Genomic DNA, 25,521 nt, shown 5'->3' with positions numbered 1-25,521 from the left:
GTGTTTTAACGCACACACATCTCGGCTCAGCGGTGTGTGTGTTTTAACGCACACACATCTCAGCTCAGCTGTGTGTGTGGAGGTCGGGCATCGCTGTACAGAATCCCGGCATGTGAATAGAGATGCAAATACAGGGGGCTTGGTTTTTTGCTCTAAATGCTTGAAATGATAAATAACAGAACGCATTTTTTCCTCTTTACATTTTGTGAATTCATGATTATTCTGCGGGCCAGACTAAAAGCTTTGGAGGGCCGCATGTGGCCAGCGGGCCGCCAGTTGACGATAATAAATTTAATTTATATAGCGCTTTTCACGAACTCAAAGTCACTTAACGATGGCTGCGATACAGTGTACCAAACTGCAAACTCTGCTGTACATTCATTTGATACCTTTGCTAATAAACCTTAAACTCTCCTCTGCTCAGAACGATCGTTGCATTTGGCCTCACTTTCTCACTCGCTCCACCACACACTCCCCAGACACACTACGTACTGGCTCTGCTATTCTCCAAAAGAGATACTCTTAGTAAACAGTAGAATGCAACATGGAGACGTACGTTACTTATTCTTTTTTTATATCTTACTTATCTTTACTTATCTCTCTTTCAAACTCAGAGCTGACTAATTTGGTGTTCCAGTGTTCCGAAGGAGGCATGGTGCTAGCAAAGGGCAGAAAATTACCTTATCTACCCGATGTCCTGTTTCCATTACTGCCAGTCGGAGCTGGAGCCAATAAATACCCGTGCCTACTGTAGTCTACTGAGTCATTTTTTTCCGGGACTAAATGCCGATTGTAACCTTTCCCTCTGCAGATGTTAGTGAGTGTACGTGGGAGTTTTTTGGCCAGTAGGAAAGCAATATATCATACATGCTTCACAATTACCACTGGGATTTAACAATCTGCAATTAGCCTCATTTCCTGTGATAGTTTTCTATTTTTGCCTATGGTGGCTTTTCTCTCTGAAAAAGGCCTTCTTCAAGCTGAATCACAGGCTAATTAACATAAAGAGCACTTCTTTTCAGCCTAATATGGCAGCTCATAAATAATCTAAAATGAATGGCAGCTCATTTAGTGCCCTGATAAACCATCATAAAGATGTCTAATAGAGTCTAAATCCTCCAGGTCTAGCACAGCTTTTATTCAGATGTTTTTAGGCACACAGACAAGCAAAAAAGGAATACAACAAAAACCGCACAATAACAATAACACATCATAATCCATCACACTCTTTGGACTAAACAAACAGCGAAAGAATAAAGTTGGACAGCAGCAGTGTGCTGAGGAGTAGGAAACATTTTCACATGCGAGGACGGGGAAAGGCTAGTGTGACCTAGTTTACAGATATATATGTGGTTGTGGGGGCGCAGTCTGATTTTTGAAAGCAGATTTTTGTCCTCCCTAATATATATTTAATTTCAGCCTTCTCTTGTGTAGTGTTTGGTACTTTTCCAATCTTGCTGTTATTTCAATCTTGCTGTCATGTCATGTCAAAGTATACTTGTGTCAAACACGCTCAAACATGCAACACGCTACATGTTGTGTGAAATATAACCCAGGCAGATGGTGATTAATCATTACCCTCTCGGCCCATCACTATCCTCATCAAAGTGGCACATGACCAAATGGCTGACCAAATGAAAGGCAGAGTGCAGACTAACCAGGTCGATAATAATATTACTATTTGGTTGCTGCAGAGTGTTCATTATCAGGGGCAGACTGGCCATTGGGAGGTTCGGGAGAGTTCCCAAACGGCCGGTTCGGCCCAGGATGGCAATCATATTTCAATTTCAGATATCATTTACAGTCATGGACGTACTATAACAGGTGACAGTATGGCCCTCAGGCTGGCCTGGCTCTGACACCCGAAGACAGCTTTCTGGCAATAGCAATGTGCTTTCCTATGCTGACAGCAGTTGGACCTCTGGCCGAGCCCCACGGATGACGGTCCGTCTGCCGCTCACCGGCTGCTTCCTAGCCAGTGCTTCAGTTTGACTGTTTAAAAGTGTTTAGATTATCAAATTGCATTTATTCATATGCTAACGCTAGCTTGCTAGTCCACCAAGCTTCCATGCTACACAAAATAAATCTCAGTTTTCCTCAGCTTTTTTTAAAAGGAGTGGTAATTTTTTACTCCCTACATCTAAATAGAGTCTAGGCTGTATTTGTATTTGCAAAGTTATCCCTCATCTGGCGATAGAGACCCTGTTCTCCCTGCTCTGTTCCCTCAGCGCTCCACAGCCTAAGTCCATAGGTACAAATTAGTTTTGCATCAAATGTATCGCCAGAAGTGTTGCAAAAGTCAAGGCGTGCAGATTCGCCACTTTGTGATGTGATGGAGCAAATATGTGAAGTTGCAGTGACAGATTGGAGAGGTTGTGATCACTGATTTGTGGTTGTGATGGAAAATGTACTTAAGTTAAAAAAAAAAAAGAGTAGATATTGCTTTACAGGTTTGCAGCTTTCACTGTATTTATGTGCACGTCAATCTACACTTGGGAATATTTTTTCTGTGACTTTAAATAGCACAGCTGTGTGAATTCTCTACGAGTGCAAATTTTAAAATGCAAGTTCAGATTTTTTTTTCTGCAAGTTCATATTCTACAAGTGCTCACATCAAGTCTACAAGCTCTCACATTTTGCACCACATTTACCTCATATATTACAGCCACTTCCCAATTTCGGATGGTTGCGTTCAGCTAGTGCATTTGGCTTGTCTTTTCTGGGTATGTGCTGTACTGTCTGTGATCATGATGCATGCAAAACTGAAAACTTCCCAACATTCCCCTTCACAGGACAGAACAAAGCATTTTGACCAGAGGAAATTGTATTTGGAGTCTGCTTAAATAAACAAAACATCCTCTAATAGATAGCTCTGATGGACCACGGGATTCATGAGGACAGTCACTATATTATTCCAAGAGAATCCGTGTGTCTTATCTTAACAGTAATGTAGAAAGCACTGGAGGTAAAGTTAGATCGTTAGATTAGATTCTCAGACTGTGTCGGAGTTTTTAAATAATTAATGAAGTTACCATGCTGAGCAGTCTGTGTGCACTACAACTCTCTTAAACTGGAGAATGCAGATGAAGCACACAGATCTTTCACCACCTATTTATCATAGACTACCTTAATCCCATCAAATGTTGTATAGACATTTGAACCAACGATACATAAATTAATTGTATAGCAAAGAACCAAAAAACAACATACATGAAAGGTGTTTTGTGCCACAGAGGTAAAAAGAACGCATCCCCATTGTCTTAAAAAGTCTTAATGCAACAACATTCTGTCACACAAGCATCAGCAGGTTGGCTTAGCTCCTTATAAAGACAGCCTGACGCAATCCGGAAGAAGCCTAATCAATAACCTTCAGCCTCCTATTTGTATCCAAATGTGGCACAGCTGGCACAAAGTCTGTCTACAAGCTTTTATCTTTTTCAGTAGGCCTAATAACATGTAACACATACTGTATAACATGTTGAATGATCAGTAGAACACAGTACACAGGGCGATAAAGACCATGTGCCAGAGACTGTGCTTCCCAGTGAACATAGCAACACAGTTTAGAGACATCTACTATAACTCTAGTAACTCTTTTTTATTTAGGTAGGTAGGATTTTTTTGTTTTTTTTAATAAAATAACTTTCATTGGCTCAGACACCTACAGCCCTTGTTCCACATTTTTTTAAATTCTACTCTACATTTGTGAATTGTGACAATCAATATCTCTGTCCCACCATTATGGGGAGTGCTCAGTTCTTTGTTGGAGCAATAAACCGTATGTTGTGCAACCTGACAGAAATCGCTAACACTCAAGGTAAAGGAAAAGAGGTGTTTGTAACAGTGACAGTGAATTGCTTTTTTTTATACCTTTATTTATCCAGGTAAGCCAATTGAGAACAAATTCTCATTTGCCTGGAAGCTAACCAGAACAACCACAGCACTTTTTTGGGGGTTAAGGGCCATGCTGGTGGTAGTGCACTGCTCCATCACTTCCCCACCCAAATTTATCCTGTTGGTCTGGGTATTGAACAAACAACCTCCCAGTCACAAGCACGCTTCTCTAACCTTTAGGCCACCACTGCCACTAGGCAGGGGTGAATAGCTACATTTTCTGAGGAAAGAAGCCACTCAATACCAACAAATGTGTGTCCATTGTCAGCGTCAAAGTTGGCTGGATTCAACTTTATGCAAATGAGAAGCGGCTGGCTCGGCTCGCCGCCTCTCAAAAGCTGACGAAAATCTTTTAAACAGCATATCTTCAAACTCAGAAGGGCTGAAAAAGGTGACACATCACCCATCAGCTGCTAACGTTACCTGCTGTCGAGTGTAGTGTTACCGTAACTAGTGTCCCGTGCGGCGATGTTTCAGTTCCCTCTAACGTCCGTTTTCGGAGCATCAGAGAGAAGGCATTTAAGTGGCACCTAAATAAGGCACCGAAATCCGTGTTGCTATTCGGTCCGGTAGATAACGGTCGTTAAGACACCGGTGCCGTATTAGCACGGACCCACGGACCCCAAAATAAAAACTCTTCGGATCTACACGATTCACGTGGATGACATTTTCCCATTCAAAACGGCGATTTCCGTCGAAAAGCGACAAGTTTGCAGGTATGAAACTGACCTTAGTCGATCTCAAATGAAGACAGATTCAGCAACTGCATGGCCTATTTCTCACTTAAAGTGCTCATATTGTGCTTTTTGGCTTTTCCCCTTTCCTTTATTGTGTTATATATTTTTTTGTGCACGTTACAGGTTTACAAAGTGCAAAAGCCAAAAGTCCACCCCAAAGGGATTTACCATCTTCCAGAGAAAACACTGTTCACAAACTGCTCCAAACAGCTCTATTGTAGTCCAGCCTTTACTTCAGAGACAAACGTGCGTCACTTTGTAACACGTTATAATGCTCACTTAGCTGCTAGCGTGGCACGCCCTCATACTCTGCAACTGACTAGCTAGCAGTACTTACTGCGCATGTGTGACTCCCAACAAAGATGGTACAGAAGTGAAATGCCTCGATCTGTAGCTAAAACAGAGAGCTCAACACCAAGGGTGAAAAGAGGAGCTGCATCAATGTGCAGTACAACAAATATATGGTGTTTTCAGAAAATTAAACCACACAAACATATTTTGGTACAACCTCTAAACACAATTATGAACCTGAAAATGAGCATAATATGAGCACTTTAAAATGTTTTCAGAAACACGTTTAAGTCAAGTCCCAAGTCAAGACAGGCAAGTCCAGAGTCAAGTCCCAAGTCCTAAACTTTGTGTTTTGAGTCCTAAACAAGTCATAGCGCAATATTCACCAAATCTAATATAATTATTATATTAATAATAAATTAAATTTACACAAATCACGAAGGTCTTTTCAAATGTGTATTTATTTATTTATTTTAAACGAGTTTTACCAAGTGCTACTGAATTTAATAACACAGACACTGCACATTCATAATGTTTAATATCTACATAAATTAAAAAGATAAATGTAAAAAAACAAAACACCACAGTTTGCATAAAACAAAACCATTTCATTCACCACAATTTATTTTACTTAGAGTTAAGTATGAGTTAGGGAGGGAACCCTCGGAACCCACAACACTTTGCCGACACGGCGCCTCTGTTGATTAAATGATTTAGCCTCGACTTAACGTTACCGTTCTTTGTGCAATTTCAAATGTCGAACGAAGTTGTTGCTGTAATTTTCAACCCGCATGTTTTGTACATTGCAATCTATTTTTTTTTTTGACCACCACATAGGCTTGGGCGATCTCTAATATTTTCATCGCCAGTCTGACAGGTTACATTGAACACGTAATTGCACATAACATATTATGGATATGCGGAGTGGCTTTCACTTTCATCAATGAAACTACACCGGCTCGTTTGTCCTTTGCTGCCTCCTGCTTGGCTGATATGCTGACATGCTTCTGTGTTGCTAGCGCCTTGTTACGGTAGATCGATGCAGTATTTTTTGTCATATTCATCATTACAGCGGCTAATTATTCACTTTACCTTTAAACCTAATACCTTACACTAGTTCAATCAAGCACTCCTTTTTCGCGACTTTCTTGCTAACCCCACAGGCGTTTAATGTTTACATGCTGTTAGTAGTTAGAGGTGATTTCTGTCTCTCTCTCCAGCTCTCTGTTGATCTGGGTTTCAAATTTAGAAATTAATAGAATGGAAATGTGCCGTTTCAACAAGGTCCTCCATCGATTGTAAGCCCTCCAGAAGCTATTTTTTTGGGACTGTTTTCCCCTTTATTTCAGAGTGAGAGACAGTGGATAGACAGGAAAGGTGGGAGAAAGATGGGGATGACAAAGGGCCACAGGTCGGATTTAAACCCAGGCCTCTGCAAAGGCCTCAGCCTACATGGGGGGCACGCTCTTACTGGGTGAGCTAGAGGTCGACCCATCCAAAAGCTTTTTAATCCATCATGGAATTACAGTGTCTTTGTAAAATAAATAAATAATTATGAATGTATGTTGGTGTCTGTGTTTGACAACAGCTGAAGGCTGCAATTGCTTCAGCACCAGCAGGAAAACAAGAGACAAATAGAGGTCGACCGATTCATCGGTTTTGCCGATTAATCGGCACCGATAGTTGATTGGTGGAACTATCGTTATCAGCAAAAATCCATACCGATAGTTTTTCCTGGTTGCGTCCGTTGCTGGAGTGGCTGAGAAGTGCTGTCATTCATTACACAGTACACGAGAGCTGAGAAGGGTCTGCTGGCATCATGCATTACAATAGCGGCCTCTAGAGGCAAAATAAAAACCATCACTGATGCCTCGTGTTGTTTATTTTCGACACGTGTTACTGCGCACTGCACGGAGAGTACATGCTGTGCGGAGAAGGCTGACATCAGATGCGTGTTTAAAGCATCAACAGCAAAAAGGTAGGTATACAGTACATTTTGTCATATCATTATAAAGTTAATAATTTGTTGAATAGATGCTGCATTAGTAGAGAAAGAACAGCTCAGCAGTATGTTTGTTTGCTTTCGAGGCTGAGATGACGCTAAACATTAGCAGTAGGCTAACTTACCTCAAGCGGTTAAAGACTGACAAAAATAAACGCAAGTCCGACCCAAATCGTCCACGATCCGTCTAGTGGCTGCCGCCGGAGAATTGAGATGTGTAGAATCGACGGCGAATTCATTTTAAAATCCTCAGCGGAGGAGCATCAACAACTGCCCGAAAGCACGGTAGCGTTATATGGTGGAGCGAGATAGAGAGTGAGTGAAGAGAGGGAGCAGCAGCGTTAGAACAAAGCCGTGACTCATTGAAATAAAACGTGTTTTCGCCGATTCATCTCTAGAAATGCGACTGTAGCAAGCATGTCATTATCACTAACGTTATCCACATTCATATTTACATGCATCAAATGATATATCCAGCTTCAAAAAAGTCTAAAAGTCGGAAGTTAGAACGAATGCATTATGCAAAGAGTGGTTGCTATGGAGACGATACACAGTGTTGAGTTCTGTTGACAGTTGCGTTGAGTTCTGTTGCTCTGATTGGTTGTAGGTCTATCCAGTGAATGAGCATTATAATTCATATATAATTCATATAAAGGACTAAACTATTTACAGTTCTTCAAAAAAGGCCCAAATGTATGCCAAATCTCAAAACCGTGACGCCATTCTTCTCTGTAGAAGGTTTCAGACTCCCATTCTGACTAGAATGTGAGTAGGACCACGTCAGGCTAATTTATAAACCGTTCTACAGAGAAGAATGGCGTCACTGTTTTGAGATTTGGCATACATTTGGGCCTTTTTTGAAGAAATGTAAATAGTTTGTCCTTTATATGAATTATAATGCTCATTATGTTTATTTTTGCACTGGATGACTCCAAATATGTAGGAAAACTGTTTTAGACAACACACATGCTTGTGTAGCATTGCTGTGGGTGTAATATCAATAAATATGAGGGCGCGGCAACAGTTTTGTTGTCATTACTTAGAATTCATCATGGGAGCGACAGAAATTACGCACTATAGCTTTAAGTTTCGGATTTTTTCTCTCAAAGGAGACCACATAATAATAATCAGAATCATAATACATCCAGCTACAATCCATCCAAGAGCTGGCAGGTAAAGTAGCTCTTCAGACAACCTATAGAAGCCACCATAACTGTATCTTTACGATCACCAAAGTGAGAGGAGAGGAGAAACTCTGAAATCCACCCTCTCCCTCAACTTTACAAGCAGTATATAAAGCCGCTGTTTTGTGTGACACACAAAACACAAACATACACACACCTTAACACACAGTGTGTTAAGGTGTGTGTATGTTTGTGTGTGTGTGTGTATGAGAGGTGTTAGGTTGAGGAAAAAGAAAGCAGACAAGAGAAACTGCATGGCAACACAGAATACTGCCCCTGCGTTCTGCCCGTGTGGTGTGCAGCTTCTTCCACAGGTCGCCCTACCTGAGCCACGAGCTGCTGCTACTGCCGCTGCTGCCACCGGTCCATATGCTGTCGCTGGGAAGCCTGATAAAATGACACAGAGGATACATTAAGATACATTTATTCAATTACTGTTTTGTAACACAATTCACAAAAAAAGCAGTTACTTGTATCTGTGAATCTGTATTTTATCTGTGCCTCTGCTTTGTAATTCATAAAACACAATACACAAATGAATGCTGAGCAATATGTATCTGTAACTGTTTAGCTGTATCCGTGCCACTAATTTGTTTATATATTGTTTATATCATTCATTTGAGACTGTTTTACTGTGCCGTTTTACAAATCTGCAAATGCAGCGAGCACATAACAAAAACGTTTTTACTTGTATTTTTTAAAATATGTTAGGTCCATATGTGTTATGTCGTAAATGTGAAAATGAACTGCCTCGCATGTCAGCTCTAGCCACTGAAAAGAAATAAGCTGAGAAATCAGGCCAATAACAAAAGCTGGTCAGTCTGACGTTGTGTTGCCTGAGCTCATTACTATTCATGAGCTCGCCCGGTTGTGCTGGGTAAAGGATGCTGATAGCCAGGCTCTCACTGGCAAGCTGTTAGCCAATCAGAGTCAAGCAGCTTAGCTCGTTGAATATTAATGAGAACTGGCACAAATCGAGCTGAGTCTTCCTGCAGGCTTTCTATACCACGCTAGAATGGCTTAAAACAAGATAACCAAGGCATTTTTTCCACAGACAGTGTTACAGAGTCCATGGTATAACTTCAGACATTACCACAAAGTAATGAAATACGTGTGGCAGGGCACCTTTAAAATGTCACGTGACTCTTCTAATTGTCTAAATGCAGAGTGATTTCTGTCTGTATACTGTATGTGTATCAGTGTCTGTGTCTCAGTGATTTGTGTCTGTAAATGTGTAGTTGTGTCTGCGCCTCCAATTTGTAACTGTTAGCATTTTTCAATGGAAATATATTTGTTAATCTCTACCAGTTTGCATGGATCATTTTGAGACAGTTTTACCGTGTCGTGTGTGTCACAGCAAAATGTGTAACCTGCAGGGATGACCATTCGCTTTTGCTCAAGAGGTAGAAATATCGACTCTACTACCAGAATGCACCAGACCAATAAACGTTCCTGATGTAATGCCATCATGTCCATATTGACACAGAAAGCACTATGGCTGGTAACAAAGGATCTTGTCTAAGAGTTAATGCAAAGCCATATGTTTGTATAAACATCTGAAACAAGAAATAGGCAATGCAGTTAGCCTGGTTGACACCAGACCCTTCTCAGTTGTAACTGAGAGTGGGTCTGGGGAAGGTTCATTGACAGTTCATTTCCAAGGGCGTCACCAATGGACGCCACTCAAATGCCTCTGGGCACATTGGATAGTCCTTCAACCAATCAGGACCAACGATCCGGTGGCCTTTTCACGCTTTTCACAAATATCTAACTAAAAAAATGTTTTTGGTTTTGGTGTCGCCCTCCACGACTTAATTTCCTTGCAGGTGTTGCATATTGGAAACTTGTTTATCTTCTAAACACACGCTGAAGAAGCGTCCAAACAGCTGACATTGTTGCAGGTTAATTCACGAGGTTCTCCTACATGTGAGAATAACGCGGACACGCTTACACCATGCACGAAGTACCCCACACGCCGAAGGGGAGACTGTCTCTATCCGTGTGTGCGTGCGTCCTTGAGAACTGTAACTAGTATAACTTCTGTTGTCAGTTAATTGTAGCGTTGACCTCCATGAAATCGCCATATGTCAGACTGACCTGCAGCTCGCCGGTCATGGCCGAGCACGTGAAGCACGGCTTCGGTATAGTGTTGACGAACTGACCGAAGAGTCGGTTAATTAACCCGACTCGTGTCACTGAACCGGGTGAACCGAGTGCCATACGTCAATGAACCGACTCACTCCTGTTTTTTACCTCATTCGTGCCGGGCCGGCTTCGCTCGCTCAAGCTGAGTGGTTCGACTCGGTATGCTTGCTCCGTGTGTATAGCTGGTATTCTTCTGCTGCTAGTTAATATCTAGCTCATTAGTGCCTCCGCTGGAGTGGTGGTAGAATCAATCAAATCGAGCCTTGAGCAGCACGAATCATTGGACCGAAAGAGTTGTTGAAGAGTTGTTGAAGAGCGGTTCGGTTGCGGTGGGAGCTACTCGGTATGACTGCTCTCGGTGACCGCGACTGTTGACTCAATTACTGAATGCTGTTCTACTTGCCTTCACTGATGGGCTGTCTTGGTCTCTTCAAACCAGCTTCTGTCACGACTTTGTTCTTTTAAAAAAATAAAGTAACTCGTTAAAAAATCATATGCTAAAAAAGTGAAGAGACCGTGGCGACCGGTGTTCGTTTTTCGAACGAGAAGGCTACTGAATGAGTCTGTCACTGAGTGACCGTGGCTGCCGCACAAGTAATGTAATCAAACGGTAATGGTAATGTAGATTGTCGTGGAACTTCAGGTTTACGACTGCACACGGCAATTTACAGGCAACACCGAAAACTGCCGTGAATTGTCGGAAATTGACGTGGGCCTTGCTTGGCATTTGTTGATCCCCCCTCCCTCTAAGTCTAGGGGAGGCTTTAACATGTAAATGAAAATGCTGTGAGCTATACAAATGCAAATCACAGTAGCAGCAGGGGGAGTTTTACCCCAGGTGACATTTTTCTAAAAGGTATTAACTTAATTTTAAGAAAATCTCTTAAAATAGATCAGGCTAATTGTAGACTCTTCAATTTTAGCTTGAATTGATTTATTTAATGAAAGTATGCTAGATTAATTACTGTGTATGTCATTAGCAATGACCAATGTTATGTAAAAAGGATACAAAAAAACAATTTATTTCAACAATTAGTTTTAATCAGTTTTCTAAGATAATTCTTTCTGCTGACACCACAACACTGTACTTCACATAAAGCATATCAGCTTTGTCATAGCATGACAACGTCCCAACCGTTTGTCTTCTTAAAATACTGGAAAATTCAGCACCATATTCACATATCCATGGCATATGAAGCTGTTGGCTCTGCTGAAATAGCCTCATAATCTAGACTTCAAATGTCCTATTGTTATTAGGCTTTCCCAGTATTCCATTAAAACTCACTGTAATTCACCTCCACACCAGTGTGTGCGCTGTTCGCGCCCTGCTGGTTAATCTGCTCCACTTTGTTTCTCTCTATCACTCATAGATATGTACACGTGTATAATTCTATATATATACACGTGTATATATCTATGTCTATCACTCTGCCACTACTAGTGATGGGACAACCGACTCTTTTACGTGAGTCGGTTCAACCGGACGGTCGTTGGTTGGCCTACCGAGTTAATAGATTCGGTCACCGGTTCGTGTGCCTTCGGTGGTGGCGGGGTGATCGCGTTCCCCCACCAGGAACCAAGACACCGCAGAAGACTCGAGCGGTTGCGGTTACATTCGGTCTCGACATATTATTTACAGACTCATACTGACCGACACTAGACTCACGCACTGGCCACGGTTACATTCGGTACCCTGGTTGGCAGTCTCCTCATGACAGTCTAACTACCATGTAGTAACATTCACTTCTAACATTTAACTTTACATAACTACCAAGATAACATTACGTGTATTTGTATGTGATATAATACTTTCCCTTTGGTAATGTAGCCTATGAATTTCCATGAACACAATTCTAAAATGCACGAGACATAAAGGCTTCTGCTATCGGTAACTCAAACTTGCCGAGAACCAAGACACCACTTGATTACATTAGACTCGAGCGTGCCGGCCGGTTGCACGGTTACATTAGACTCGAGCGGGCTGGCCGGTTGCACGGTTACATTCGGTCTCGTTCAGTAGCCTGGTGCGCGGTCTAGGTAGCTCATTTCCTGATTGATTCTACCACCACCACTCCAGTGGAGGCGCTAATGAGCTAGATTACTACACACACAGTAGCAGAAGAAGACCAGCTACACACAACGGCACGAATGAAGTAAAGGAATAAAAAAACAGGAGTGAGTCGGTTCATTGACGTATGGCACTCGAGTCTCCCAGTTCAGTGACACGAGTCGGGTTAATTAACCGGCTCTATCTTATAAAGCTCTATCTTTGAATAAACACCAGGTTCCTGGCAAATCATTTTCCTTAGGATAACAATGACATGAATATACACATAGCATATATGAAATATATATATATATATATGTGTGTGTGTGTGTGTGTGTGTAAAAACTAATTTGTTTTTCAGTCAAGTTTCAGTATTTCTGTCATAACATGGCAGCGACGTATTTTCTGGCCATGGGCTGCAAATCCTTGATATCTGAAACTGTAAATCTATCTGATTTGTTTTGATTAACTATGCTAAATAATAAATCACCTAAAGATTTTTTTTCATTCAAAGCGTATTTGTCATCTTCTCTCATCGTTGCCTCAGCAGTGTGAAGCTAGGCCTGCCAGCTGAAGTTTCTGAGTGACTTGAACAAAGTCGGATTAGTAAAGGTTAATGAATAGACGGGGACAGGGCGTTTCTTGCACGCTGAGATGCTTGCCACCCAGGAAAAGCCTGTGTGGCATTAAATCAATTTCATGGACCCTTTATTGCTGGGAAGATAAAGCCAATGTTAAGATTGCAGCGGGTTTCTGGGTCTGCGTACTTAACTTGTCCTTAGGGGGTTTCTGGGATCTGGGACTGAGAACAAAGACAGTGTAAGAGCTCGAAGGACAAACAAGGTGGCTGCACAGTTTCTTGATTTCTCTTCAATTTATCCACATTTCTGTTACATTTCTTTATCCATGCTTTCCTTATTTTCTCGATGCTTAGCGAGAATATGTTATTACCATTTCTTATCTGTTTGCCTTCTCAGTAACACTTTATTTAGAGGGGTGTGTATAAGACTGACAGGACACCTGTCATGAACATGAAGGAGTCTTTATGAATGTTAAGGACTGTTGTCATTAAGTGTCATTCGGTAAATTATGACACTTTTAATGCAAAGTTGACATTGTTTGAGGTGTGTGTTATGAAAACTTGGTACAGTTATCTTTTATCTAGCATCTCTATACATTCCTTGACCTTCTGTGATGTTTGTGTGGACTTCTTGGCTACGTTCAGACTGCAAGTCAAAGTGACCAAAATCTAATTTTCATGCTCATATTTTTTTCATGACAGTATGAACAGCCCAAGTCAAATGGCATCCGATCTTTTCCAGTTCTAATTTGGGTCACTTTCAAATATGTGGCCAAAATCTGTTACAGGTCGGATAAAAAAAAAATGCAACCTCAGTCTGGACAGTCAGATCGGAATTCATGCAACTTTGACGCCACTATAGAGCGACTATAGTCACAATTTTGCGCTTTCCCATAGACTTTACATGGCGAAAGATACGTCTATATCTCTGTTCCAAAAATCCTTAAGATCTTTAACGAATTTGGCTCAATCTCCGGCTATAAAATCAATTGGAATAAATCTAATCTGCTCCTGTTGAACAACAAACAGGTGACATCAGCTATTAGTGATACAATACCAACCTAAAGCAAAATTACATATTTGGGCATCACCATTCACGCGTCGCTACAGCGAGCTGTCCAGGACAACTATGAAACTATATTAAGTAGTGTTCAAAGGGATCTGGTTAATTGGTCTGCGCTGCCGGCATCGCTATGGTCCAGGATTGATGTTGTTAAAGTGAACATAGTTCCTCGTGTGAACTTCTTAAGTACAATGATCCCCTTACCCCCACCAATACATTTCTGGAAGAAACTTGATACCATAATCCGGCAGTATATTTGGAATAGTAAACAACCGAGGCTAAAATACTCTACCTTGCAACGTACCACAAACACGGGAGGCCTGGCCCTCCCCAACCTTAAAGTCCCATATTATGAAACAAATCACTTTTTCTGGGATTTGGGGTGTTATTTTGTGTCTCTGGTGCTTCCACACACATACAAACTTTGAAAAAAATCCATCCATGCTGTTTTGAGTGAGATATGGTTTCTGAATGTGTCCTGCCTTTAGTCTCCTGGTGAGCTGTTCAAAATCGGCCCGGCTTGTGACGTCACCATCCGAAACGAGCTGGCTAACCACAACTGTTAGCTCGTAGCATTAGCGTTAGCATGCTACCTCGTTCTCAATAGCAAAACACTGCTATAACACACACAAGTTCACCATAATCTACAAAAGAACTACTTACATGTGCGCCCTCATTTAGAAGTCTCCCAGCTAATCCTGCCTTGTAACTGACCAAAGTTGGAGAAACAGGCTTTCTTTTACTGTCTCTAGAATTAGCTAGCTGACATGATCTACATCTCAGCTACTGCGCATGTGCGAGTGCAATCAAAGATAGTACAGAAGAAGAAGAAGAAAAGAGGTCTCACTCTGTAGCTAAAACAGAAACCAGGTGAAAAGAGGATCTGCAGTAGTGAGAGAGGGCTGTGCAGTACAACAAAAATATGGTGTTTATTGAAAATTAAACCATGTAAACCTATTCTGGTACAACCTTAAAATACAGTTATGAACCTGAAAATGAGCATAATATGGGCGCTTTAAAGTGTACCATAGAGCCTTTCAGCTACGGGCCCTCAGAGTGTGGATAGACCCCTCATCTACAGTTCCATGGAGAGAAATAGAGCAAAACCTCACTGGAAGTCTAAGACTGCAAGACCTCGCCTTTGCAGGTGTGTGACCAAAAATGTATATGCTAGCCTATGGCCCTATCATCACCAACACATTGACCAACTTTAAACAGGTGGAGAAGCAACTACGCTACATCAATAACTGGCATTTGAGCACCCCAATTTGGCACAACATGCACTTAATGTCTGGTAACAAACCTTTTGTTTGTAATCAGTGGAGTGACAGAGGTATTTATACTCTAGACCAGTTATTCCAAGGGGAAGGTATGTTGAGTTTTCCAGACTGTTCTGGCTCCACACCTGGCTGAAACTCCACTGCGCTTCCCTGAGCATTCCCTATGTCAACAACTTTAACTTGTTCTGTGAGAGGCCCAGCCTGCTGAAGCATGATGGTCTCCACCCAAACCGACATGGAGTCAGGCTGCTATCTGACAACAAAACGACCACACTGAGTAAGTATTGACATTCTGTAGAAAATATCACAGATTCATGCCCCACAGGTATTGATCCAAATGGCACTTTACAAGTGGATGGATCTGAAAATGTTGTCTACAGGGTAACATGTAGTACTACTACTATTCTAGTTATAATCAACAATAGACCATACAAAGTGGTGAATCCCCTAAGTAATAAGAAGTTGACTGCAAACATAGTCAATTTAGCATCCATTCCCCGTCAGCCACAGCCTGTCCCAAAAAATGAGACGGTAACCAAAAGAGGGGCTATACTTAACAACCTAATTGGAATTAAAACTACCACTGCAATGATAGAACAGAACAGGAAAATTAGATGTGGACTATTAAATATCAGATCTCTGTCTTCTAAAGCAGTACTAGTAAATGATCTGATATTAGATGATCAAATTGATCTATTCTGTCTTACTGAAACATGGCTAGGCCATGAAGAATATGTTAGTCTAAATGAAGCCACTCCCCCCAGTCATAATAATACTCAAATTCCTAGAGGCTCAGGCCGAGGGGGAGTTGCAGCCATATTTGATTCATTCAAGCCTGTTAATTAATCCTAAACTTAAACTAAATTATAACTTGTTTGAAAGCCTTGTTCTTAATCTTCAACATCCAACAAGGAAAACATTACAGCCAATTCTATTTGTTGTTGTCTACCGAGCTCCAGGCCATATTCAGATTTTTTTATCGGAATTCTCTGAGTTTTTATCATGTGTAGTCCTTAAATCTGACAAAGTACTTATTGTAGGTGATTTTAATATCCATGTGGATGTTGACAACGACAACCTTAGTATTGCTTTCAACTCACTACTAGATACAATTGGTTTTAGTCAGAGTGTGCATAAGGCCACTCACTGTTTTAACCACACCCTCAACCTTGTGCTGGCATATGGCATCAAAATTGAAGATGTAATAGTATTCCTGCAGAACCCTTTATTATCAGACCATGTTTTAATAACTTTCGAATTCTTAATACCGACTATATGAAATTAGATAAAAGCTTCTACACTAGATGCCTATCTGACCGTGCTATAGCTAAATTTAAGGAAGCTATTCCAACAGCACTAAACTCAATACCGTGCTTTAATAAAACAGAGGACCTTTATGTTAACTTTAGTCCGTCCCAAATTGATAATTGTGTAGATGGTGCTACGGACGAGTTTAGACTCTGTTGCTCCCCTCCAAAAGAAGATGATGAAGCAAAGGTATAACTCCCAAACTCGTAAATTAAAACAAATCTCGCAAAAACTTGAAAGTAAATGGCGTTTCACCAAACTGGAAGAATCTCGTTTAGATTGGCAAGACAGTCTGAAAACCTATAGGAAGGCCCTAAGAAAGGCCAGATCAGACTATTATTCATCACTGATAGAAGAAAATAAGAACAACCCAAGGTTTCTTTTCAGGACTGTAGCCAGGCTGTAGCCACAGCTCTATTGAGCCATCTATTCCTATAGCTCTGAGTAGTGATGACTTCATGAGCTTCTTTAATGATAAAATTAAAACAATTAGAGATACAATTCATCACCTCTTGCCCTCAACCTCTAACGGTTCACCTTTAAACAAAAGACTGCTAGAAAGAACGACAAGACCTGACATATACTTAGACTGCTTTTATCCTATAGACCTTCAACAACTAATGTTAAAGGTCTCTTCAGCTAAGCCATCTACCTGTCTCTTAGACCCCATCCCAATGAGGCTACTTAAAGAAGCGTTACCCGTAGTTAACACTTCATTATTAGATATGACAGACTGATCTCATGAATTGGCGTGTGTATGACACGCCAATTTGTATGCCGTTTTGGCGCGTTATCAAGACGCATAATCGCATTTTAGCGTGTATATCAACGCAAATCGACCGCCATTGAGCTACACTGCGAGTGAATTTCCACCGTAGCGAGTAGTATAAAGAAACGGGGGATTGCGCAAGGAGGTAGGTTGGGGTGGTAGATGGGTAAAACACAGGACTTTCACCCCGGAGAGCTGGGTTTGCGTCCTGCGTGTGGCGATTTTTCAGCCGTTGTTTTCCTAAGCGTGTTTTTGTCGTTATTTTCCGTGTTTTTGTCACTGTTTTGTTACTAAAGCCTTTCCCTGTGTTCTTTTCGTAAACCCAACCATTTTTTTTTAATTTTTTTTTTTAACAGGCGTGTGACGTTCTCGCGATAGTACGTCGCATTCTCGCGATAACACGCAACGTGGCGAGGCCACGTGGTGGGTGTGTTTACATCTGCTGTATACAGCGTAGACATACACATGGATAGCTGAAAATGCGTACAATAACACGTCATTTGGCTTTAGGAAAGTGGCGTGTATGTTTACACAAAGTCATGATGCCATGTTGGATATGATCAATATGTGTTTATTAACAGGTTATGTACCGCAGTCATTTAAAGTAGCTGTGATAAAACCTCTTCTGAAAAAAACCACCCTTGACCCTGATGTCTTAGCCAACTATAGACCTATATCTAACCATCCCTTTCTCTCCAAGATCCTTGAGAAGGTAATTGCTAATCTGTTATGTGATTTTCTACATAGCAATAGTTTATTTGAGGACTTTCAGTCAGGATTTAGAATGCATCATAGCACAGAGACGGCACTGGTGAAAATTACTAACGACCTTCTAACTGCTGCTGACAAAGGACTTGCCTCCGTACATGTCTTATTAGATCTTAGTGCTGCATTCGACACTATTGACCATACGATCCTGTTACAGAGATTGGAACATTTAGTTGGCATTAAAGGAATCGCACTAAGCTGGTTTAAGTCTTATTTTTCTGACCGATCTCAATTTGTTACTGTTAACAATAAATCCTCCAGGTATGCTAAAGTTAGCCATGGTGTTCCACAAAGCTCAGTGCTTGGACGAATTCTATTCTCCTCATATATGCTTCCTCTAGGCAATATTATTAGGAAACACTCAATTAACTTTCACTGTTATGCAGATGACACCCAATTATACTTATCAATCAAGCCAGACGAAACCAGTCAGTTAGCTAAACTTCAAGTATGCATTAAAGATATAAAATCATGGATGAACTACAATTTTCTGATGTTAAACTCAAACAAAACTGAAGTTATTGTGCTGGGCCCTAAACACCTCCGAACCTCATTATCCGAAGATATAACTACTCTGAATAGCATTGCCCTGGCCTCCAGCACTACTGTCAGAAATATAAGAATTATTTTTGATCAGGATATATGCTTTAATGCCCACTTAAAACAAACCTCTAGAACAGCCTTTTTTCACCTTTGTAACATTGCCAAAATTAGGAACATCCTGTCTCAAAACGATGCTGAAAAACTAGTCCATGCATTTGTTACTTCCAGGCTGGACTACAGTAATTCCTTATTATCAGGATGCTCAAATAAAACCTTTAAGACTCTTCAGCTGATCCAGAATGCTGCAATGCATGTTCTGACAAGAACTAAGAAAAGAGATCAAATTTCTCCTGTATTAGCTTCTCTGCATTGGTTTCCTGTAAAATCCAGGATTGAATTTAAAATCCTTCTTCTGACCTACATAGCTCTAAATGGTCAAGAGCTCATAGTACCTTATTGTCCCACTAGAGCACTGCGCTCCAAGAATGCAGAGTTACTTGTGGTTCCTAGAGTCTCTAAAAGTAGAATGGGAGCCAGAGCCTTCAGCTATCAGGCTCCTCTCCTGTGGAACCAGCTCCCAATCTGAGTTCGGGGGGCAGACACTCACCACTTTTAAGAGTAAACTTAAAACTCTCCTCTTCGATAAAGCCTATAGTGAGGGAGTGAGGAGTTGCAGCGTTCAACTATACCGGCGAGGAGCGTGTGTAGCCACAGTCATGGCGCACCCCCTCCCTATCTCTGCTTCTCTTCAAAGAAAGCTTATGTATATTTAGGGTATGAGGAGTTGCAGCGTTTGCCTAGACCGGCGGGGGTGGGTGTGTAGCCACAGTCATGGCGCACCCGCACCCTATCTCTGCTTCTCCCCATAGAAAGCTTACGTATACTTAGGGAGTAAAGAGTCGCAGCATTCGCCTAGACCGGCGGGGGAGGGTGTGTTGCCACAATCACGGAACGCAGCCTCCCTATCTCTCCTTCTCTGCAGCTCTTAGTTATGCGGTTATAGTTCTAGACTACCGGGGTACCTCCTTTGAGACACTGAGATTCTCTCTCCTTCCATCTGTGTATCCATGTCCCAGAAATGCTTGTTACTAACCTAGCACCGGGGAGGTTATTCCCCGGAGTCTTTATGTTTTGTTTTTTTGCCCAGCATGTTTCCTTGGATCAGGCACCTAAATCATGGTGGCAGCTGTCGCAGTGGTCCTGCTCTATGCCCTGCTGTGCTCTATTACACCCTGCTACGATCTGCAATGCCCAGCTTCGACTTGCTATGTCCGGCCAACGCCCTGCCACACCCTGTCACGCCCTATTACGCCCTGCGACACCATGAACTATTATAACTACTACTTTTAGTCATTATCTTTGTTGTGACTATTATTGCCATTGTTCATCACACCCCCAACCGGCACCGTCAAACACGGCCTACCAAGAGCCTGGGTCTGTCCGAGGTTTCTTCCTAAAAGGGAGTTTTTCCTTGCCACTGTCGCACTTACGCATTTATGCATGCTCTTGGGGGAATCACTGGAATTGTTGGGTCCTTGTAAATTATAGAGTGTGGTGTAGACCTAATCTATTTGTAAAGTGTCCTGAGATAACTCCTGTTATGATTTGACACTATAAATAAAATTTAATTGAATTGAGTTTTGAGGACCTGAGAGCTAGCTTTCAGATCCCTAGGACATCCTTCTTCCTTTATCTTCGCTTAAGGTCAGCCCTAAAATTTTACTGAGTACCATGGGGAAACAGTCTTGAGACCCACCCAATCATTAAATGGCTTGTTGATTTTCCTGCGAGAGGATTAGTGTCCAGGATTTATGCTAAACTGATGCAAGTATCTGTAGGAGAACTCCCAATAGTAAAGAAATGGGAGACAGTTTGGGACAACATTTCCCACTGTTCCAAGAACCCAAATCACCAGCAGATCCACTTCAACATATGCCATAGGACATATTGAACTCCTCAGAAGAGATATGTCTCTACAGGCATTACTACTCCCTATTGCACGTTTTGTCAACCTGAACAAACGGAACTTTCTTGCACATGGTCTGGGAGTGTGAACAGGTGCATGAGTTTTGGAATAAAACAACATCAGTAACATCGGATGTGATAGGATGTTGAATTCCTACTGACCCGATTATTTTGTTACTTAATGACGATGAAATTTCATCTGCTTGCGAGACAAAAGAAAGTTTGGTTAGTCGGCTCAACTGCAACCAAGAAAATGATAGCTCAACGCTGGCTCCCCCCCCACTTGCATTGTATAAAACAGTGGTTGGCGTACTTCCTGGACATAGTTATGCTTGAGCTCTCTACAGCAAGGATTAACAAAGCCAAATCATCTACTATAGACTTATGGAAAGATGCAGCAGCACAGGTATCAGTCCTAATGACCTCAGCATCACAAGAAGTAGAGGAGGGCAACTAGGCAAGGTGTGATTTCTGCTTTTGTTTTTGTTAATTTGTTTGTTTTGTTTTTTCTTTCTTTTCCTCGAGGTGGGGGGTGGGAGAGGGTGGTTGTTCCTGTTCAAATGTGTTTGTCTCTTCTGATGTTTAAAATGAAAAAAAAATTGATCTTAAAAAAAAGATATGTCTATAAATCAGAGAATACATTTTTTTGAGGTACATGAACTTACCCAGGGCATGAAATTAACACCCGCCCACCCGCCAAATGCAGGTGAATTTTGCAATTGGCGGGTAACACTGTTAATCTACCTGCCACTTTGGTGGGTAGCCAATGAGAATTGAGTGATTCAGATGCGTAACTATCGGTAAGCAGGGTACGCGGTTGCTTACGGGCCTGGTCCAATCAGGGGCCCGCATCACTGGAAGACATTGATTGACAGCCGGGGCTCCCTATCGCGCAGCCACTGACCAAGCGGGAGGGAGAACGGGTCAAATTAATTTCCTTGTTTCTGTTATGAAGACGAGACGTGTGTGACTCGAACATCTCACATTACCAACAAAACGTACAGCGAAAGACCGTGCAACACTTTTCAGACCGTCCTGCCAACATCTAGACATTGTAACATCAATGTACGCTGTAACGATTTTTCACTCTAAGTCTCTGAATGTTGCTGCTGTTTCATCTTGTCAGCTGTCTGCAGCGGGCGGGGCTGTTGCTCCGTTTCCCCCGTGACACGCGCACACACACACAAACGCACACAATCACACACACACACACAATCACACACGGTGGATGCAGGAAAAAACGCAGATGAGACCTACAAGATGACCTAAATTGAGGACAGCTACTTTATTGTAAGTGCAATGATAAGTTAAAGCCCAATATGAAACCGTATGAATGTGAGTCCCAGCCCAGGATAGGAAATTAACTAACAATGTAAAGATCAACAAGCCACTGACAGATATGTTTGTATTTGATTCATTCAATAAATTATTATTTTGTGTCTTAAATCCACCAGCCATTTTCATATTATACCAACATCATGATCCTGAACCTTTTTGGTAAGGTTCCTAGAAAATCTCAGCCCAGAGTAATTAATTAATAGTACTAATTATTATTCTCCCCAAAACAAGTTTCCTTTTATTTATTTTTTTATTTTTAAGAACTATACAAAAAAAGTTGAAACTTCTTTGCAACAACTCATGTATTGGTCCACATTCACCAGTGTTTTTTTGTTGTTGTGGTGCGCGTAGGCTTCTCCTGATTTTGTCAGTCCTCTCATCTCTTATATGCAGTGGCGTAACGAGCCAACACCGGACCCCTATGCAGTATTATCAAGGCTGGACCCCCTACTACAGCACGTGCGCAATGTCCATGAGTAGGCTACCATGAATAGGACAGGACAGGATCATAGAGACACAGCAAGTCCTGTTTTTCACCTTTTATGAGGCACAATAAAAAGTGGCTGGTAAAAAGTCACGTTGGCAGGTGGATTTAAAAATCCACCTTTAGTCTTAGTCAGCGTTTTTGGACATTGCCGCAGTGTCGTCATTGTCTCGTTTTAGTCATAGAAAAAAAGGTCGTTGGCGAACATATTTAGTCTCGTCTCGTCTGACGAAATTAACACTACAATCCAAACACCTAAATATTTAAATCATTATGTTTTAAAAGTTGTAACATGCAATAATAGCTGAATAGCTATTCAACTAGTGCATAATGATTGCTAGCAGACCTGGCTCATATGATGGTTATCCTGAGTTCCTTTGGCTAATAATAGATATAATGGCTGTACTTCATAATTTGTATTATCTTATAATAAATCCAAGGGCTGTATGCTGTAAAGGCTTTAGCGTGGCTGTAGCTAGCGGTAGCTAGTAGCACGACATAATAATTACATCTTCTTGGATCTCTTAATAGATCAAGGGGTTTATTTTGATAAGCATTTAAAGAGGGTGCTACCTGTGACGCGTGACGTTGTATTACTCTTTTGTGCACGAGGGTCACTTTTAGGCCGTGCCCAGTTCATATTTGAGTCTGATGTGGGCCACATTTAAAAAATAATGTGGACATCCATCCATCCTTCCATCCATCTTCAACCGCTTATCAGGGGTAGGGTCGCAGAGGCAGCAGCTCCAGCAGGGGACCCCAAACTTTCCTTTCCCAGGCCAGGGTGGAGATATAATCTCTCCACATAGTCTTGGGTCTTCCCTGAGGCCTCCTTCCAGCTCAACGTGCCCGGACCACCTCCCTAGGGAGTCGCCCAGGGGCCATCCTTACCAGATGCCCGAACCGGATCAAATGGCTCCTTCTTTTGACGTAAAGGAGCAGCCACTCTATTCCGAGGTCCTCACAGATGACTGAGCTTCTCACCCTATCTCTAAGGGAGATGCCAGCCACTCTCCTGAGAAAACCCATTTTGGCCGCTTGTACCCAGGATCTCGTTCTTTCGGTCATGACCCAGCCTTCATGACCATAGGTGAGGGTAGGAATGAAAACTGACCGGTAGATTGAGAGCTTTGCCTTCCGGCTCAGCTCCCTTTTCATCACAACGGTGCGGTAAAGCGAACCTGCTTCCGCTGCCCCAGCCAATTTCATGCTCCATTGTCCCCTCACTCACGAACAAGACCCCTAGTTACTTAAACTCCTTCACTTGGGTTAAGGACTCATTCCCCACTCGGACTAGGCCCTCCATCGGTTTCCTGCCGAGATGTATGGCCTCAGATTTCGAGGTGCTAATTCTCGTCCCAGCTGCTTCACACTTTACTGCAAACTTTACTGCATCCAGTGAGTGCTAGACACAGGCCAATGATGCCATCAGAATCACACCGTCTAGCCAGTTTACACCGATGTGCTAGATGAGACGATGTATCATCTCCATAGAAACGACTCTCTGTACTTCTGACTTTCCAGGCTAATTATCGCCCCTGAAAGTAGAATCCCTCAGATAAAGCAGCATTAGGGGTGTAAGAAAAAATCGATACACTTGAGTATCGCGATATTTTATTTTGCAATACTGTATCGATCTTCAAAAAGGCAATATCGATTTTTTATTTATTTATATATATTCATGTAAGACCGTGGTTTAAACCCCCTACTGCTAGATGGCTACGCTGAGACGCACCACTAGTGTCCTTGCCTAACAGTGCCTAGCAGTGCCTGACTTTTTGCTAGACGCTAACATTGTAGCTGTGGCTGAACTTTGGCCTACTTTAGCATATACAAATTTGCTCACTAAGAACCTGTGAACCACAATCCCAAACTGGCAGTTAGATTTTCTGTGTACTGAATTGTTTACCTAAAGTAAACTTCTTTGACTTTTATGAACATCATATCTTTTCTTAAATATTAGTTTTTCTAAAATTATACTTTAAAAAAATCCCAATATATCGCCTTACGCACAGTATCAAAATATATTGCAATATATTGAATTGTGACCCATGTATCGTGATACGTATCATATCACCAGATTCTTGCCAATACACAGCCCTAAGCAGCATATTGGTGACTTAGGCTCATATAAGAAAGAAAAACAATAATAAACCAAATGTCAAACCAAAATACCTGAATCACATACAGATCACATGCTAATACCAGGTAGAGATACCAGGTAGGATTGCTGTGGCCCTGACAATAAATATTTAGTGAGCCTTGGGTGGGTGGATTCAACTAAATGTATTTGTTTTTTTAATTACTTTTGGGTATTTTATTTTCATTTTATTTTGTATAAAATAAGATAAAACGTTATGTATCTAGAGGGAAATTACTGTGCAGTAGATGCCATACAAAGTAGGAAGAGTGCAAGTAAAAGGTTGAAGGTAACAGTAACAGCAAGGTGCACATCCAAAATAATATAATGCCAAAATCAGGTTTACATTATCATGATCATACAAATATAAACAGGTTGACAGTGGGATCAGTCTAGGTGGGTTGCATATAGATATGTATGTAGAGTATCAGATATTTATAGGTAGGTGTAAGAGCACATGGTATACTGTCTGATTTTATTTAATTACAGTTCTGAAATAATACATCATTTATTGTGAAAGGTGACTAAGGCATGCACAGATTGCTTACTCCTGAAGGGGTCAAAACTCCAGTATAAAGAACACGTTAATTGACAGACCTTCGTTCTGGATACTACAAGTGTTGCTGGAGTTATGACATCTCAGTCATTTCTTTTCAGTCTCTCGTCTCCATGCACCTTGGACGTAGGTGAGGTAGTGCCAGAAAGCCCTACTCTGCTTCTACAAATTGCTTACTTCCCCATAACTATTATTATCAAGGATAGCCTTCTTTATGAGTAAATAGCCTCTATGGATAAAAACAGTTTCACAGAGAGATGCATCTGTTTGTGACAGACCTCTGGATTTTGTCATTATCTCACTTTTCAAAAAGTACATCCATCTTCATTTGTGTGATTTGTGATATTTGGAGACAGATATGGACAGATACTATAAAGCACTGCACAACATCACCTTCAAATTGCTGGATGCGCACACACACACACAC

General features: G+C 41.5%; 1 protein-coding gene across 2 annotated transcripts in view; it reads right to left on the bottom strand.

Annotated features, from left to right (window-relative positions):
• The window catches only part of LOC120574587 (RNA-binding protein Musashi homolog 2-like), a 472,078-nt gene that overhangs the window by 48,893 nt on the left and 397,664 nt on the right, over positions 1 to 25,521 (bottom strand). For both annotated transcript variants that reach the window (XM_039825004.1, XM_039825005.1), the window contains exon 11: positions 8,433 to 8,495. In XM_039825004.1, coding sequence (XP_039680938.1) covers positions 8,433 to 8,495 — 63 coding nt within the window. The remainder of the gene's footprint in view (positions 1 to 8,432; positions 8,496 to 25,521) is intronic.

Source organism: Perca fluviatilis, chromosome 2, assembly GCF_010015445.1.
Source record: "Perca fluviatilis chromosome 2, GENO_Pfluv_1.0, whole genome shotgun sequence".
Classification (NCBI taxonomy): Eukaryota; Metazoa; Chordata; class Actinopteri; order Perciformes; family Percidae; genus Perca; species Perca fluviatilis.
Note: the sequence above shows the minus strand (reverse complement) of the source record. Positions and strands in the feature narration are given on the sequence as shown.